Source organism: Scardinius erythrophthalmus (genome assembly GCF_964197995.2).
Source record: "Scardinius erythrophthalmus genome assembly, chromosome: 15".
Classification (NCBI taxonomy): Eukaryota; Metazoa; Chordata; class Actinopteri; order Cypriniformes; family Leuciscidae; genus Scardinius; species Scardinius erythrophthalmus.
Window position 1 is genome coordinate 26,298,320 of NC_138235.1, and position 19,292 is coordinate 26,317,611.

The 19,292-nt window shown below is 36.6% G+C and overlaps 2 protein-coding genes across 2 annotated transcripts in view; one reads left to right on the forward strand and one right to left on the reverse strand.

Annotated features, from left to right (window-relative positions):
- The window catches only part of lrp1ab (low density lipoprotein receptor-related protein 1Ab), a 134,582-nt gene that overhangs the window by 34,219 nt on the left and 81,071 nt on the right, over positions 1–19,292 (reverse strand). Inside the window, exons 23-41 of the mRNA XM_081385685.1 lie at positions 18,769–19,014; positions 17,654–17,851; positions 14,954–15,158; positions 14,682–14,846; positions 14,337–14,581; positions 13,871–14,002; positions 10,471–10,698; positions 9,228–9,402; positions 8,177–8,271; positions 7,928–8,077; positions 7,658–7,798; positions 6,728–6,853; positions 6,507–6,638; positions 6,278–6,412; positions 6,068–6,197; positions 5,827–5,953; positions 5,473–5,624; positions 4,838–4,962; positions 3,946–4,320 (exon numbers count right to left, since the gene is read on the reverse strand). Of these exons, the coding sequence (XP_081241811.1) occupies positions 3,946–4,320; positions 4,838–4,962; positions 5,473–5,624; positions 5,827–5,953; positions 6,068–6,197; positions 6,278–6,412; positions 6,507–6,638; positions 6,728–6,853; positions 7,658–7,798; positions 7,928–8,077; positions 8,177–8,271; positions 9,228–9,402; positions 10,471–10,698; positions 13,871–14,002; positions 14,337–14,581; positions 14,682–14,846; positions 14,954–15,158; positions 17,654–17,851; positions 18,769–19,014 (3,282 nt within the window). The remainder of the gene's footprint in view (positions 1–3,945; positions 4,321–4,837; positions 4,963–5,472; positions 5,625–5,826; positions 5,954–6,067; positions 6,198–6,277; positions 6,413–6,506; positions 6,639–6,727; positions 6,854–7,657; positions 7,799–7,927; positions 8,078–8,176; positions 8,272–9,227; positions 9,403–10,470; positions 10,699–13,870; positions 14,003–14,336; positions 14,582–14,681; positions 14,847–14,953; positions 15,159–17,653; positions 17,852–18,768; positions 19,015–19,292) is intronic.
- LOC308702740 (galanin receptor type 1) lies at positions 1,375–2,373 on the forward strand (the record flags this gene model as incomplete). The annotated part of the gene is made up of 1 exon (XM_081385815.1): positions 1,375–2,373. The coding sequence occupies one exon, from the start codon at positions 1,375–1,377 to the stop codon at positions 2,371–2,373; it is 999 nt and encodes a 332-aa protein (XP_081241941.1).

Here is a 19,292-nt window from a genome sequence, read left to right on the forward strand (position 1 = left end):
ATAAAACAGGAAGGACACTCAGCCAAGCTGTTTACTTTTGCAAAAAAAAAAAAAAAACCCAATAACGATCCTGTAAAACATATCAGACTTTAGGCCAAAGGAAGAATAACAAGATACTTACGCAAACACCACCGCCCACTTCTAAGTTAACAGGTGAGACGTCATCGTCACAGAAATGATGATGTAAAAACAAAAGGCCAGTTAATCTGACAATCAGTATCTTAGATGATGGATACCTGAACAACTACCCATCCTACTTCGAACTTGAAGGTCAGGAGGATATCACTTTAGGACAAACTGATAAGTCGTCGTCTTGCGTTCCTTGCAGACAAAGGTCAAAGTCCTGGAACAGCCAAGCTCAAGGAATTGGAATGAATCTGAAGTGTCATTTAATTGATCATAAGAGGGAAGCCGCTATAGGTACTTAGATTCAAGTTGAATCGACTGTTCGTAATTTGGCAGCCTTTGACAGATGCAGGGAATCAGGTTTTGTAAGGTTGCCTGGTTTCACTCAATCAATACAAGCAAACAGCAATCATGGATGGCTGTAAGGTAAGCACCTTCCATAATCCCAAATAAAAGATGAAGTTTAATATTTAATAATGTGAGATGAAGTGCTTTCATATTACAAATTATGAAATACATGTTTATGGTAATCCTGCAAATCTTTGGCCACATTCGAAACAGTGTTGGTATTGTAAATTAAAACTAAAACCATTGTAGTTAAATTGTATTGTAGTCAAAAACGAAATAGTTCTTGTTAACTGAAATAAAACGAAAAAAAAAAAAAAAATGGTGCCTTCAGAGGTAGTCATCAGGATATCTCTGAATCCAGTACATTTATAATATAATATGATTAAAATTATATAATATATTTTTTCCCAACTCAATTTCTATTTTCAATTCTAGAAACTAGCCTTGTAGTCATTAAATATTTGCTTGGTTATTGATAAACCTCTCTTGAATTTGTTCTACATCATAACATTATGGATCCTTAATGATGAGTGACAGGGCAGTGAGCCAGATGCACTTTCGGCTGTAGACTTTGTGTCATTAAAACCTTATAATAATAAAAATTCTGAAATGTAAAATTTCTATGTACAAGAAAAAAGCATTAACATGAGTTCTCAACTTCTCAGGAAGATGCTAATGCTAAACATTAACAACCACCACGGCGGAGACTTCCTTTATCTCTTGGAGTAAACACTCCAATGATGCTTTGCCATGTGAGGAAGTTATTAAGCCCTGAAGGAGCTAATTATTAGCCCGAAGCAGACGTCAATCTTCATCTTCAGTTTGAACGTATGCCATTCTACACTTCATTGTGATCAATTCATGTTGAAGTGTATGTCAAGAGGATTAGCAGACGACAGTATGAATACTAGCCATGATTTTGGGAGTCTGAAGTGGGAATTGACACAGGTTTTAGCACCAATTCTGGACACAATAGTCATGGTGATCGGGCTGGTAGGACACTCCCTGGTCATCTACGTCCTGACCGGACGGAGGAGGAAGAATGGGCTCCAAACTCTTCAAGGGACAGATTCGTTACTTTTAGCCTTGAGCGCCTCGGATCTGCTGCAGCTCATTTGCCTGCCCTTCCACACCACAGCTATAGCACTGGGCTACTGGCCCTTCAGCAGCTTCCTGTGCAAAGTCATCAGTTTCTTGGGAGTGGCCTGTAACTCGGCGAGCGTATTCACTCTAGCTGCATTAGCGGTAACGCGCTACCTGATTGTGGTGCACCCTACCTGGACGTATCGTTTCATACTGCGCCGCTGGCTGTGTGTTTCTGTGATTCTCATGTGGGTTCTGGCTGTGGCTCTTGCAGCACCTCAGTTTGCTTTCCGGCAGTTGAGAACGATGCCTATCCTCTGCTTTGCCTTTCTGTCAGACCTCAGCCAGTTGGTCTACAGTGCTATTCTGTTCCTGATTGGCTTCGCTTTGCCTCTGATCATCATTATCATCATGTACACCAAACTCTACGGCTTCTTACAAAGGAAAAAACTGCAAAGTTGCGCACCGCAAATGGAGTGCTATCAGAACCGGGTGACAAAGACGTCGGTCCTGTTGGTTTTAGTCTTCACCATCTGCTGGTTGCCATCCTACGTCCTCATGTTCATGCTCATCGGTACCAATAGCAGCAAAATACACGGACATCATCACGACTTCACCATTATCGCCCGGCTGCTAGCGAGCTCTTCGGTTGTAGCCAATCCGCTGCTATATGCTTTCATGTCAAACAAATTTCGGAGAGAGCTGCTGTCACTGGGACGGGTGTGCTGCAAAGGCTGCGGGTGCATTATGTGTCCAGGAAGTGCCACAGTGCAGCCCTTTAACCCTGTGGAGTTGAACCCCCCTCCACAACCCTGAGGATACAGAACTGGACTACTGTATGCAGAAGCATTAAATGTGTTTATGCTATAAAAGGCATTATCAGTAATGGGACTAATGATGTACTGAGATAAAGATACTAAATATCAGGTATATGTTTGAACTACATTGATTTGTTATGCCAGAAATAGCCTTTGACCTGAATTACCTGGGAACACATCAATGATATGATCTAATAATGGGTCATTATGTGAAACTGTACAACCATCATTCTTTGTTGAGCAAAATACTTCAGTTGACCTGAAACATCCAAGCCAGATGTTTAATAGATTTGAAACTATTGTTGAATGCATGCATGTTTACTTTCTTGACTGATTCATAAGATGGTTTATATCAGGAATAAACTGTTTACAACAGCAATGCAAACTTTGTATAGAGGTTCAATACTTCTTCAAAATTTGCACTGCACCAAACTAAAAGGAATAGTTCAATTCAAAATGAAAATTGAAATGAAATGAAAACCTGTATGAATTTCTTTCTTCTGCTGAACACAAAAGAAAATATTTTGAAGAATGTCGGTAACCAAACAGTTGATGGGCCTCATTGACTTCCATAGTATTTTTTCCCTACTCTGGAAGTCAATGATGTCTATCAACTGTCTGGTTACCAACATTCTTCAAAATATCTTCCTTTGTGTTCAGCAGAAGAAAGAATTCATATAGGTTTGAAACAACTTGAGGGTAAGTAAATGATGACAGAATTATCATTTTGAAGTGAACTATTCCTTTAATTTGTGTTCTTACTACTTCACATTTTCAGGCTAAAATGAAATGCATTGAAAAAAAAAAACATTCAAAGATAGTTTTTAATCAATAAAATAAATGTATGTACATTTACTACACTGGACAACTTGATTATTGCTTCTGATTGGTCATTCTCAATTATTTCCATGTGTCTATTTATATATATTTATATTTAATTATTTATATATATTCATATTCATTCAAAAATATTTTTGGGGGGTTTCTGCTCACCAAGGCTGCATTTATTTGATCAAAAATACAATAAAACAAAAAATATTATGAAATATTATTACAATTTAATATACGTGTTTTCTATTTTAAAACATTTAAAAATGTAATCTATTATAGCTGAATTTTCAGCATCATCATTATTATTATTATCATTATTATTATATTTTTGTGGAAACCGTGATAAATATTTTTCAGGATTCTTTGATGAATATAAAGCCCAAAAGAACAGCATTTACTTGAAATATAATTTTTCTATAACAATTTAAAAGTCTTAACTGTCATTTAATGAATTCTCGTTGAATAAAAGTATTCATTTCTTAAAAAACAAAAAAACAAAACAAAAAAAAAACACTTATTGACCCGAGACATTCGACACAGTTGTGTGAAGCTGAGGCAAAACTGAAGAGAAGACCAATTAAAACAACAGATTTTCATTGAGTAGGTCTATATTTACAAAACTAAATGACAAGTGCTTGGTTTCATTATCATTTTTCACACCGTTATATTCTTGTTACCCTCATCCACATAGTTTGCACAATACAGAACAATGAAATGAATTAAAAGATTGGACACTTACTCTCCACTATGGTCTTGCGGTCGGAGCCGTCATCGCTGATCTGCTGAATGTTACCGAAGTGGATATCGCTGAAGAAGATCCGATTGGCTCCCTTCCCACCGCCACCTCTGTAGTCGAAGGTAAGAGCTATGACGTTCTTCATGTGCTCTGGGTCTTCGAAGGGTTTAATGGGAGCATTGAGGTTTGTTTCATCCGACAAGTGGATGCTCTTCAGTATTGTGCGCTCCGAGTAGAGGAGGTAGCCATCATAGTCCCTGCAGCTGTGGCCATCCTCTGCCAGCATGCCGTGAGCGCAGGCGCAGGTACGATTGCCGTTACCACGGAAAAGACACAGTTGTTCACAACCACCATTGTTCACCTTACAGACGTTGGTACCTGCAAAAGGAATTATGTTAATTTATGTATTAAAATGAACAGTTACTATTGTTATAAGCTACAGAGAGATGTTAGTATAAGCTTTCAGAGAAAATATAGCTTTTTATATACTGGGGTCTATGGATTGGCTGAGAGCCTGCGTGCAGTGCGTGGAAGGGTGTTTATGGCTGCATGATTTAAAGAAATATGGCTTAATGCATGGTTCCTCAAATCCGGTTCCAGAGGGCTACTGCCCTGCTGAGTTTAGTTCCAACACTAATTGTGTTAGTTCTTGTAAAGCATAAACTCAAGTGTGAACAATCAAACTTTTTCACTCTCCAACAAAATTACTCCACTCATTATATTTCTTCATATTGCAATATATCGCAGAAAAAGAAAATATCATCAGTATATTGTAAATATACTATACAATGTCAGGTTTTTCAAATATCGTGCAGCCCTGATTTCTTTATATTGAAAACCCCTGCTTTATAGTAATAAGTAGTTCTTGGGCGTCCTTGTTTAGGAAAATACCCACCTTGCTGCCTAGCGCGGTTGAAGACTTTAATGTCTTTGAGCTGCACACCAATGCCTGTTCTCAGATAGACCATATCTGTGGCGTTGTCTTTGTTTCCTCTCTTAATGGAACCATTGGCATGGGTCCTATAGGAAACAGAAGAAGATAAAAAGCTGTAAAATACACTGCAAGAGTAAGGCATAATCATCTCTAAATTTAAATAAATCTGAAAGCTGATTAAATAAGCTTTCCATTGATATATGGTTTGTTAGGATAGGACAATATTTGGCCGAGATACAATTATTTGAAAATCTGGAATCTGAGGGTGCAAAAAAAATCTAAACATTGAGAAAATCACCTTTAAAGTTGTCCATTTATGTTCGCAATTGTGCTGCATTCACTCACAAAAATAAATGTTTTATATATTTATGGTAGGAAATTTACAAAATATCTTAATGGAACATGATCTTTACTTAATATCCTAATGATTTTTGGCATAAAAGAAAATTATACAATGTATTGTTGGCTATTGCCACAAATATACTCGTGCGACTTGTGACTGGTTTTGTGATCCAGGGTCACAAATGTATATGAATGAAAGGGGTCACCTAAAAAAGGTAATAACAGACAATAGTAAAGGAAAATTGCATTCGCACCTGTCACTCCAGTAGATGTAGTCCTCAAAGACAGAAACAGCAAACATGTCCATGTTGTTGCTAGACAGCACCAGCTCACGGTTTTCTCCAGTCTCCAGATTTATGCGCTCAATTTTGTCTGTGCGGGCATCACACCAATACAGAAGGCCCTCCTACACATTATACAAGATTAGTGATACAGCACTCACCTTAGCGTTTTGGTTTAACAGCTTTTTTATATAATATTAATAATAATAATAATAACTAAATCTCTCATAATAACAAAAAGTACATTCTGATTAGCAATTACATCTGGTACTAGAACCAACAACAAACTTGTTCTGGAAAAGATGCACAGTTTGTTTATGTACAAACCTGGTAATCAATGGAGATGCCATTGGGCCAGCTGATGCTGACATTGACAAGAACTAATCTCTCAGAACCGTCCAGACGAGACCTTTCGATACGTGGATACTGACCCCACTCCGTCCAGAACAGATACCTGTACACACAAATACCTGAGTCCAAGACCATTTCTTCCTTCAACACAAAGGAGAAAGTGCAAATACACTATTTTCTCATCATCTTTCCTAAACAAACAGACACATTTCCTCACCCTTTCTCTGGATGTACAGTAATGGCACGTGGTTTGTCCAGACCGTGAGAGATGACCACATAGCGGAAGGAGCCGTTAAGCCTGGCCACCTCGATCACATCAAAGCCTTGATCCGTCCAATAGATGTTGCCTATTTAAACACAACAACATTAAGTGTTAGACACACTAATATATAATGTGTTTTAATTGTGTGTTTGCACATTTACACACCTGCGATCCAGTCAACGGTGATACCTTCCACACGTCCGATGCCATTGGTCACTATGTCCTCCCTCCAGGTCTGGTCTCTCTTAGCTCGACTAATAGTGCTCAGGCCCATGTCAACCCAGTATATGGTGTCATTGTCTACAGGGCACAAGAAGCACAAAACACCAACTTAGTTGCATTCAGGGCAATTTTCAGGCTGAATCTATGGACACAAAGACATCTGCGTACTCACCAGCATGGAAGTCAATGCCCACAGCAAGAGAGGTGCCCGACACCGGTACCAGGGCATCAGATTTATCTGATGGGTCCAGAGGAATGCCACGGATGCCCTCATGCACGGAGTAGAGCAAAAATGAGCCCATGCCTTTATACAAAAGTACAATACACACAATGTTAAAATGTGCTCATATGAAAGCAAATGGGTACATTAGTGATGCTTGTATGAGATCTTGCCTTCACAGGACTGTTGGCCACTCTTCAGACTATATCCAGCAGTACACATGCAGGCTCTTGTAGTTGGTGAAGTTGGCAAGCAAAGCTGAGAACAGTCACCATTGTTCTTACTGCAGAGGTTGGTACCTATAGTAGATATCAATCACACCCAAACTGTATCATTCTGCGATTAAAAGTATCACAGTATCTGTGTTATTTATAATAACCATTAATACAAATCTATTACTCTATTTAATTTTCTCATCATCTGCCAATTCAGGAATTCCCCTTTAATTAGCCTATGTGAACTATTTTAACATTTAATTGGATATTTTTTAAACTGAATATTTAGTCAGTTAAATAATGATTTAATTGTTATTATTATTATTAATAATAATATGTTTTATTATTTAATTGTTATTTATTTTGAATTATAATTAATTAATAGTTTAATTAAAATTAGAATAACACATTTTCCTTTTAAAATTTAGTAATTTTATAAAGAAGAATGTCTAATTTTCACCTCCATATGCATTTATGGGGACAAAGTCACATTTGCTTAATATAAATAATTAATATAAATGTATAAAATTTGAAAAATTCATTAAAATGAAATAACATCTATGATCATATTAATATTTAATCTGTCTTACCATCCAGGAATTCCTCTTTGATTATGAGTGCTATTTTACCATTTAATATTCTTCAAATCGAAAATTTAGGTAAATTAAATAACAACAACAACAACAAAAAACAACAATAATCACCAAACTAATCATAATTATGATGAATTATTACATATTTAAATATTGTTTTAATTAATTAATTAATTAATTAATTAATTAACATTTACAAAGACCAATTTCTCATTTCACTTCCATATTCATTTATGAGGACATAGTCACATGCATTTTAGGTTTACATAATCAATATAAATATGAAAACACACACCTTGATGCACAGTCTCATTATAAATCTTCATATACATCATGGGTGAGGTGTTATTTCGGAGAACCTTCCAGTTGCCTCCATCGCTCTTGTCACATGTACCGATCTGATCTGTGCCCTTATCGGCCCACCACAACTTATTTCCTACACATAAAAGAGGTCATTCTGTTATTCCACATTTAAGGTTTAATAATGCCGAGTGTGGAGCTCTAGATATACGCTCCTGAATATCAAGAATCCGTGTGGAGAAACAGGTTGATGGTGCTCTCTCACCCATGATGGCGAGGGCTGTAGCTTTGGTAAGTTTTCCTTTCACGCCCTCAATGATCTCCAGTCCGGAGCCATCCAGCTTACAGCGGTTAATGGTGCTGTTCCCTGAACTGATCCAGTACAACTGCTGCATGTCAAAGTCTATGGACAGACCTGTCACAGGAAGAAGTCAACGTGTAAAACATCATCTCCAACTGGCCTTCTTTTGGCTTTAGGCAAACAGAAGGTAAAGAATCAAGACAGGTCACTCACCCACTGGGCCTTTCTGATTGGAGAACAGCAATGTGTGGTTAGTGCCGTCCATGTTGGCCATACTGATGTTGTCCCCATCGAGCCAGTAGAGCTTTCTGTAATTAAACAATAAGCAAAGCATAAGACCAAGGGTAGCTGACATAAAGTAGATATCAATCAAGTATATATCAGCAAATGATTTGCAACAGTGTTATTTTAGTACTATTTTGATAGTGTAGTTTATATTTAGAATTAGCTTTTTTATATATATTTTCAGCTTTCATTTTAATTTTATTTTTTACAAGTTTTAATAATTTTGTTATGCTCTTTTGTCATTCGAAAATATTTTTATACAGTGTTTTCCTATTCATTTCAGCTAATTGCCAAGGCATGTAAGTTTTACATCTAATATTTACATTTTATTTCAGCTTTATTTCAATTACCAAAAACATTTTCAATAGCTTTGGTTTTAGTTAAAAATAGCAATACTTATTTCCAAAATGCACCCTGTTGTTAAACGTTTGTTGAGGTTCTGTTATTTGAGATTTTGCACATAAAAAGGCATTATGACACTTTATTTTGGATTGGTTTAAAAATAAACGCCTGGGAAGTGTCTTAAACAGAATGCTCCAAAACGCTGTGATGTACTGCCAGTGACAGAAGAAATAAACAGTAATTTATCAAAATAACATTGTAGAGGGAAAAACATATCACAAAAAAAAAAAAAAAAAAAAAAAACAGTTGAGTGACTTGTATTGTCTGCAAGGACAAGCTCATTATCTTTATTGGAAAGTGGCACTGCAACAATCTGGTTCACATTAACCACACAGCAACAGATTGAGAAGTGCAACATGAGGGCAGCCATATTGTCCGACCTAAAGCTCACACTAATGAGCAACGTCTACATTTCTCATCTACAGCCTTTAAAATCTCTGCCAGAAGCATACTGGCACAGCATCTGCTCCTCTCCAAATGTGGCCTACTAAACAACCTGAAAGAGACTAAAATGACAGTAAAACTCAAATGCTAAGCCTACACTAGCAATTGTGCATGTGTGCGTTCTTGTACTTACCCCAGGATAGGATGTAGCACCAAAGAGTGAGGCTTGTCCAGCCCATGGATTACAGCATTCTTAAAGGACCCGTCCAGACGTGCAACATTGATCTGCTTCTTATTCGTATCGTAGCTGGTCCAGAAGAGGTTTCTGGAGACCCAGTCTACAGCTAGACCCTGAGCATTAGGGAGGTCTAGAGGAAAAAGGGAAGAAAATTTGAAAATGATTAGGATTGCAAACTGATCACACAGGTTGAAATACAGAGCAAAATAGCAAAAATAAATGTGTATTTGACTTGCTTTCTTTCCTCCAAGACATTTAATGTGAATGAAAGTCAGTGAAGTCATTTACTTTAAAGAAAGATACACTACTGTTCAAAAGTTAGTGGTCTGCAAGTGTTTTTAATGTTTTTGAACATTAACATCAAAAGTACAGCATTTATTTAAAACTGAAATCTTTTGTAACGTTATATATGTTTTTACTGTGATGAATAATCAATTTAAAGGGATAGTTCACCCAAAAATAAAAAAATTCTGTCATAATTTACTCACCATCAAGTTGTTTTAAACCTCTGAGTTTCTTGGTTATTTGGTAAGTAAATACTTTAGTAAGTTTATTTGTTCTGTAAAGATGATATTTTGAAGAATGTGGGTTACCAAACAGCTCCTGACAGTTGATGATCCCCCATTGACTTCCACAGTATGAAAAGTAATGCGAGTCAATGGGGGATCATCAACTGTTTGCTTACCCATATTCTTCAAAATAGTTTATTTTATGTTCAACAGAACAAAGAAACTTACTAAAGTATTTATTACTTTCAAAAAATGTACTACTGATGCCAAACCTTTGAACACTAGTGTATATACAGTAGTTCACCAAAAATGTCTGTAGGTTATAATCGCTGTTTATTATGTTTTAATTATGTTATAAAAGATCAAATAGATACCCTATTCAAAATGAAGATGAAAAATATTTGGACAATTCCAAACTTAATCGACCATGGACATAACAGTTACAGTGATTTTATGGGAAACTGTCTTCTGAGAAAATGACTAAAAATGACCAGGAGATCAGATGTTTAAATGTAATTGGAAAAGTTGGGGAAAGTTAGATCTCTTTTATAGTATTATTTGTTTGAAGATGTCTATCAGTTTGATTTTTCGCTTTCTAAAGCAATAAAATATCTCCATTTGTTCAAATACTTTTTAGGGCCAATGTATATTTCAAATAATAGATATTGAAGCTCAAACTATTATCTTACCAGCTGACACAACAGTCTCAACACCAGTCCCATTAATGAAGGCTCTTTTGATCGTTTGAGTGCGGACATCAGACCAGTAAATGCGGAGCTCCAGAGCATCGTAATCTACCACTGTAACATTGTCGATGTCAGGCACAGTGAAAGAGATGATGTAGTTGTAATAGGGATTATCAATGTCCACCCCTCTGATTTCAATCTGACGAGCGTACAACAGGAACTGACGGTTCTCTGCAAAGTAAAATCAGAAGTGTCAGTGTCACTAGAAATATAATATTATTTCAGTTTTTCCCCGTCATCCTTTGGCTAGCTTTACATTATATGACCACGTTCTTATTCATGCAAATGCTTTTAAACAGTTCCGCTTCAGACAGTGCCTGAATGGAAAAAAGCCACACACAATTATGCCAAAATGCTCACCCTTCAAGCGCAAGCACAGTCTTAAATGAGTTAAATGAAGTCTTAAATGAACATAAAGACTGGAGAGAAAACAGGATACGTGTCAGATCCGCATCATGTGCCGCAGGTCTTAAAGTGACAGCAGCCTAATAAACCTGCTGCTGTTTGTCATTAAGGATAATCAAAGAACAAAATAAAAAGAGAAAATCACTCACTGCTCTAGACAGAATATCTTTTGTAGCTTTAATAAGGATTAATCTAGATTTAATTTATTATTTATGCAGTGAAGACTGGTAACTTTTTTCAATTTCTGTGTATATCCGACCTGTTAGACCTACCTAAAAATCTGAAATCATCGTTTACAAAGCTCCATGGGACAAAAACAATGAATACAATAACTTTTTGTGCATTTTGACAGGGCAAGTGGCACATGTAAATGTGACATTTATTATAATGGGTTTATGTGTTATGGGGTTAAGGTTTAAGTTTGTTTTAAGTTACCTTAAATTAAAAAGTTGTAATGCTGAATAGCTAATTAGTGGCTAATGGCTAATTTCATAGAGACATCACATCGGTAGCAGCATTTGTATCTGTGATACTGGCGTTCTTTCATAAAAAGATGGCATTTAATTTTTTTTTTCTTTAAATAGATTACTGTCTTAATGTTGTTTTTACATAAATTTGGAGATTTAATGTCAAATTATATAATATAAAAAATACTAAAAACTTTATTGTTAGGAGATTAATGACAGGAAAATGTAACACTAATATATGTGTGTGTATGTGTGTACCCTTACATACAGTATATATATAGACTTACACACACATACATACATACAACTGTTAAAGTAAAAAATGTACAGTAGTAGCAAAGACTACAGTTTAGTCTGAAATACTGAAGTGTACTCGCCATAGCGATTAGCCTGAACAGAGAGAGCGGCTCCTACTCCTGTGTTTGCCACTATCTAATGTCATTGGTAATTCATCACTGAACCTACAGGTCCTCTACTCCAATCACTCTGCTCTCCATAAGCCATTATTGGAAGCTGCGCTGCTGAATACTAAACACTGATCCTGCATCTGGGCGACAGGGTGCACTGTTGTTTTCTTGACTGTTAAACGAGATTTACAGCCCACACAAGACTACTGACATACTCAGAGCCAGACCTAGCAGATCTAGCGCCAACGCGAATGGAATCTAAAAGAAAGGTCTCATGCTGTTATGCAATTCATGTACTTACAGAAAAAAAGGTACAAAAGCTGTTACTGGGGCGGTACCCTGTACCTAAAGAGAGCATATTAGCACCTTAATGGTACATATTAGAACCTTTTAAAAGGGTACTAACATCACAGTGACAACTTTTGTACCATTTTTTGGAGTGTATACAATTAGTCCTAAAGAGATAAGAATGAATGCATTTAAAATCACAATAAACTAAAAAAAAAGCAAGCAAAGTATGAATTTTTTTTTGTTCTGTCTTTGTGTATTCTAATAGTATATACATGCATGTTTTTAGTCACAGCTTTTTAAACTCTTCAATTGAAGAAAAATGCAGATTCCACAAGATTATATTCCATAAGACTGAAGCTGCCACAACAGTTTAAACGCATTAACTTGAAAGTAAAGTTACAGTATAATGAAATGCTATTGAATTTCGCTAGATGCAAACACAAACTGTACAAGGGCAAGGAGGTTTGTGGAGTTGCAATGTGGCTTACAGCTCACTCAAATTGGATTGAGATTTAGGCTACATTCCAAATAACTTACTATTACTGCAGTACATGCTTGTATGTACTATGTAGAATACCTGGGTGACCTACACTAGATTACTGCATGGACTACTGTATCACACAATGCAATGCATTCAACCTTCCATTTCCAGTCAGATGGATAAAAATGGAAATAATATCAGTTGCAAACTGAACAGCTATAGTTAAACCATTTGATAGATAAAATGTAGTGAGGTGACAATGGCTGTGTTCGAAATCGCTCCCTATACCCTTAAATAGGGCATATTTGAAGGGACAGCCATTTGTAGTGGTGTGCGAAACCATAGTGGACATTATCAAGTGCACTCATTCAATCCCAAAATGCACCACAATAACAAGCATACAACCGATGTACGTTCAACCATATCATTGAATATATATATATATATATATATATATATATATATATATATATATATATATATATATATATATATATATATATATATATATATATATATAAATAATGATATGTATGTATGTATGCATGTATGTATTATATATATATATATACACACACACACCTATGCGCTCAACGGCTAGAGAGTACCCATAATGCACTGTTAGAGTCGCACATCGAATGAATTCCTGTGTCTGACCAGAGGATGCCACCTGCAGCTGAATCATCCATCCATCCACTTTCCAAACCACTGGTCCAGAGTAATACCATACAGGTATAACAGGAATATATATACAGGAATATTTATTCCTTTTAAATTGATTATTAATTGTTATACATGCTAGTAGTTTCCATGACAGAGTTCAAAATAAATCTTTTTAGTACTACTAGAGCTGCCAGTTTGCCAAATTTTAAATGATTATTAAACAGCAAGCACAAACTATGCAAAAGCGGCAGCCATTCTGGCACACTAAATGTCTGAATTTGCTCACTCATTTTCATTCACTCCGTCAAGTGAACTATATAAGTGGACTAATGTAGGGAATAGTAAATGAGGGTATAGGGGACAATTATGAACACAGCCTATGATTTCTGTTTGAAATGTTTATCATGGAATAATACCTACTATTATTTATAGTACAAGGTATATTAATTAATTATATTGTTCCTTTAGCTTAAACAATAGAGCACGTTGCCTGCAATGCCAAGGTCATGGATAAAGTAACATATTGTGCAGTATTCAGTAACTAGTAAAACAGTATTCCATTCAGATTTTGCTAATAAATAAAACATGAGATTTGATTGGATCTAAGGGCTGAGAGAGGTGGAGCCTACCGTAGCAGGTGTGCTTGTCTGCCTTGAGCTTCATGAGATGTGGACAGGCACAGGAGAAGGTTTGGTTGTAGTTGATGAGACACAGGTGAGAACACGGCCCCATCCCGTCATTCGCCGCACACGGGTTTGGAGCTGCAAAGGAGGAAGAAAATGTTCACCAGTGTTATTTTAGTCGTTTTTATATACTATTATAGTAGTCATTGATAGTTTGAATAAGCTTTTATTTTTTATTTCAGTTTTCATTTTAATTTTAGTTTAAGTTTTAGTCATTTTGTTTTTTGTCACTTTTATTTTGCTTTAATTTATTTCAGTTTTAGTAATTTTAGCTTTATTTCAGTTAACGAAAATGATTTTTTATATTTTAGTTAACAGAAACAACACTGATGTTTACAACAACTAACACAAAAGCAACAAAACATACGCAAATTAAGTGGATTTTTTTTTTCTTAATCATGCTGGTTCTCACCCTGAGGTTGTCTAGATGGATGAAACACTTGAAGGTCAAACGGCTGAGTGTTTGTTCTCTGGACGACTGTCACATTGTGCCCCGTCCATTTGTTGGCCTTAGCCAGAGTGTTGGTCCGCCAGTCCGTCCAGTAGACCTCTCCTCCATACATGGTGACTGCGAAGGGGTGTGACAAGTGTTCATGACCCCGGAGCACCTCGATCAGGCCGGAACCGTCATAAGCCGCAGAGTAGATAGCATCGGATCTAAAGATACATTTTTATTTTTAGAAGATCAAGGACACCAACTGTGGATACTTTAGCATTTTATGTTACTTGGCTTTTAGTGCCAATTGTATGTGCATACCTGGCATCAATCCAAAGGATACGGCGCTCTAGGTAGTCCACAGTGAGACCGTTGGGCCAGCCACCATTCCCAGTCTCTTTGTGGATGGTGCGACGGCCCTCCCCACTCATAGACGCAGCCTCTATCCTGGGGGAGCTGGCATCCCAGTCAGTCCAGAACAGAATACTGGGGGAGGAAAAAGAAAAAAAAGAGAGACATCACTTGTAACAACCTAATTCTGTCATTCAGAACACTGAAAAATAACAGCACTGTCAAAGTATAATGTGTTTTACCCATCTCTTGGATCAAGCGCAATCGCACGCGGATGCTCCACCTCTCCGGCAAGCAGAGTTGTACGCATGGTCCCGTCCAGCTTGGCCACCTCGATCTGATCCAGGTTACTTTCCACCCAGTAGATGTTTCCTGCGATCCAGTCAACAGCCAGTCCCTCTGGAGTGGCCAAACCATACTGGATCACCACCTCAAAACTTGTGAGAGCTGAAACACAAAGACATGGAGATGTTAAATCTTGAAATAAAATGTTTAAGATGTTGAAAAACGTACCAAGAGAAGATGAAAAAGAAATTGTGGAACTGACATAATAATTCTGACCAATACCGATAAGCTGTTAATAATTTTAATAATATGAGATAACCTCTAAACTGCAAACATTTTATAATAAAAATGTAAATCGCTATACTATTTTTTAAAAATTATAATACAATTATAAACCACTAAAAAAAGTAAATAAATACTTTTAAACACTACAAATGAAATGAGTCATCATTACAACATTTGAATGTAAAGTATCAAACATTGATATTCATTTTGAGATTTGTTAAAGATTACCATTAACAGTGTTATTAAAGAGAAACTCTAAACTGCAAACATTTTATAATAAAAATGTAAATCGCTATACTATTTTTTAAAAATTATAATACAATTATAAACCACTAAAAAATTGTAAATAAATACTTTTAAACACTACAAATAAAATTAGTCATCATTACAACATTTGAATGTAAAGTATCAAACATTTATATTCATTTTGAGATTTGTTAAAGATTACATTTAACAGTGTTATTAAAGAGAAACTTTAAGTTAACATTAGATGATGGCATGTAATGGAACATTAGAATACACAGAACAACATGGAAATGAGAATACACAATTACTTACCAAATATAAACCAATACTAATAAACAACTCTAATAATAATCTAGCCAATAATTAATACAGTGCTAGTATATTGTGCATCCCTAAAGAAATATGTAAGATCCTGCACTATTTCTAGGTCACTAATCAAATAAGAAAATTTGTTACTTTGGTCACGTGACTTAAGATGCTCTTTAGATAATTTCAAATCATGCTGGAGAACATGATCATGTTTTACACAAACTTCATGCAGCTTGAGTGCAGTTGTAAGCAAAAGAGAGACAAACCAAAAACTAATGCATTCATGTGTTCAACTTTTCACTCAAATTATGCATACAATCCATTTTATAACGAAAAGTTTGTATTAAAAGGGGGGGGGGGGGGCGGCGTAGTAAAAGCATTTGCCAATGGTCTCAGACTGTGTATTGGCTGAGAAATCGTTTGATTGCTTCCAGCCTGAAAGCTATATAAGTCAATGCTGCAATAAATATTCTCTCACTCTGAGCTAAAGCCATGTGAAAGAAAAAAACATTTCCAATTAAGACAAGCCGTTCTGTGATCTGTGAGAGACTCTCATACAGAGCAGTAATTAAAGGTCTAGAACAGTTCTCTGTTGGGCTGGAGACAGAGAAGCCTCTCCGGTGGGGGTTGAGAAACAACACTTTGTTACTTTGTTTCAGCGTTGGCAGCCACATTGGTCATATTTTTACTCTGTCAAAAATGCCAGCAGGGATCCAAAAGCTTGGACAGTGTATCGTATCGCTGGAAAGAGCTGTTCAAAAAGGGAGGGAGGTGTGTATGCGCGTGTTTGAAGCAACATGGTGCTTCTGACACTTTACTTTTACTCTGCCTGTAGTCACGCAATGTAGGAATGAGTCAAATGGGTAAAGACAGAGGCGTCCAAATTCCTATGCTACCATCACACGCAGACGCTGTGGTTTTGTGAATTACGGACTAAGTTGGTATGCTGAAAAGAACAGGAAAGTGTGGGAAAACACACAGCAAGACAACAAAGTCAACTCAAAACTTTAAACAAGTGTGTAAAACAAGAGAATGTGATTGAAGTTCCTTTTTCCCTAAAGCCATTAACTAATAAAGTTTTCCAACTAAAAATAAATGTTTGTGTATATATGATAGGTGTATACGACAGCGTGTTCCAGTTCCTGCCAATATCCAGTAACTTTGCACAGCTTTTGAAGAGGAGTGGAGGGGGGGGGGGGGGGGGGGTCCCCCTATACAGTAAAACTCCACTCCACATTTTAGAGTGGCCTTTTATTGTGGGCAGCCTAAGGCACACCTGTGCAATAATCATATTGTCTAATCAGCATCTTGATATGCCACACCTGTGAGGCTAATGGATTATCTCGGCAAAGGAGAAGTGCTCACTAACACAGATTTAGACAGATTTGTAAACAATATTTAAGAGAAATAGGCCTTTTGTGTACATAGAAAAAGTCTTAGATATTTGAGTTCAGCTCATGAAAAATGGGGCAAAAACAAAAGTGTTGCATTTATCATTTTGTTTAGTATATATACATATACTATATAAATATATAACTATACTAAATATTCCAAATATAAATGTTCCATATATAATATAAATTATTTACAGAATATTAAAACTATAATGGAGACTACTGTTATGCACTTCAAACCTTCTGGGTTAAATACAGTTTAAGCTGTTAATAGCATCTGTAGCACTCTTATTGTTTCCTCTTCTAATCAAAAGCGTGTAAGTGTAAGCTGTATTTAACCAGGAATAAACAAATTCTTAACAACAAAAAACATTTACTAAGGAACAACAACTCCTCAAAGACATTTGTAGGACATTCATTTACCTCCACTTTCCGACAGCTTTCCCCGATAGATCTTGTCTTCCACCACATCCGTCCAGTAGAGGGAACTCTGGTTGAGGTGAAAGTCCAGGGCAATGGTGTTACGCAGGCCAGGCACCAGCACGCTGAACTCGCCCTTGTACAAATCAATCCGACGGATCTCATGCCGGTTGGAGAAGATGATGTAGGGCTTGAATGGATCTAAAAAACATGAACACGGCACATTAGGACATCACACATCTAATCTTTTATTTTGGTTTTACAACAAAAAGGTTCATTAGTTAACATTAGTTAACTACCTTAGTTAACATTAACTAAGAATGAACAATACTTCTTCAGCATTTATTAATTTTAGTTAATGTTAATTTTACTTATACGTTATTTAAATCAAAGATTGTATTTGTTAACATTAGTTAATGCACTCTTCTGATTATTCTTTTCACTCCTCTATCAGAAATCTTACGAGGAGCACTGGTCGAAGCGAATTTATGGTGAAATGATTGTCTTTCCACTTCCGTATTATGGCCCCAAAAGTGCTCACTGGACCATTCAGAAGCTTAGAATGGCGCCTATAACCAATTCATTATGTGTTGGAACAATTAGGTTGCGAAGGTCTTGAGACAGCTGATGAGATGTGAGATGTGAGATGTGTCTTGTGTGACACCTTGGCAATGAGACCTTTTTGTAGACCATCATTTGGGACTGAACCAGCAGTTATTAATTTGCACGGACAGGGGGCTGGATTGCTTTTTAATTACTAATCGTTTTAAGCTGTTGTCTTGGCTTTCCATGCCTTTTTGCACCTTCCTTTCTTCATGTGTTCAATACTTTTTCCCTGTGTCATTTCACATTATTACACATAACTTAATATCTGAACTTATTTGTTTTGGTTTCTTTGTATGTATGGATTCCTTGGGTTGTTATCAACATCTGGTGAAAATTTCATGTCAATAGCACCTTTGGAAATATATTTACTGAGACAAATGGTGACGTGTTCAATACTTATTTCCCCCGCTGTATATACACCAGTGTATTGTACATCTCATCCAAAGATGTCATTCTTTTATTCAGTCATTTCTAGAGGTCATGTCATCTTCTCCATCCTGTCTCTCCCTCACCAGTGCTCTTGCAGCTCTCGCTGTCTGGCCCGAGCGCCCAGCCCTCGTAGCAGGCACACTTAACAGTGGCCTTCTCTTGCACGCAGCGCTGGCTGCACTTCAGATGCTTGGCGCAGAAGCTCTGGATCTGGCAGGTCTTGTTGTCAGAACCTAGCTCCATGCCAGCTGGGCAGGAGCACAGGATGCCCTCACCAGGAGCGATGGTACAGTTGTGGCTGCAGCCGCCATTATCCATCGTACAAAGATCTACAACAAATAGAGGCGAGAAAGAGAAAGAAGTGGGTGAGATTGAAAGGGTGTTTGTGAGTTACTCATACACATAACAGTTGAAGAGAATGTTCTTATTTGATTCGAAATCAATCCTGAAATTTCTATCATATGCCAATGGAAAACACAAGTAGAATTGTCGTGCTCTGTGCAAACTGTGAAACATTTAAAGGAATAGTTCATGCAAAAAATTCTGCATATATAATCAGTGGATCCACTGACTATCAAGCTCAATAAAACACACACAGACACAAAAA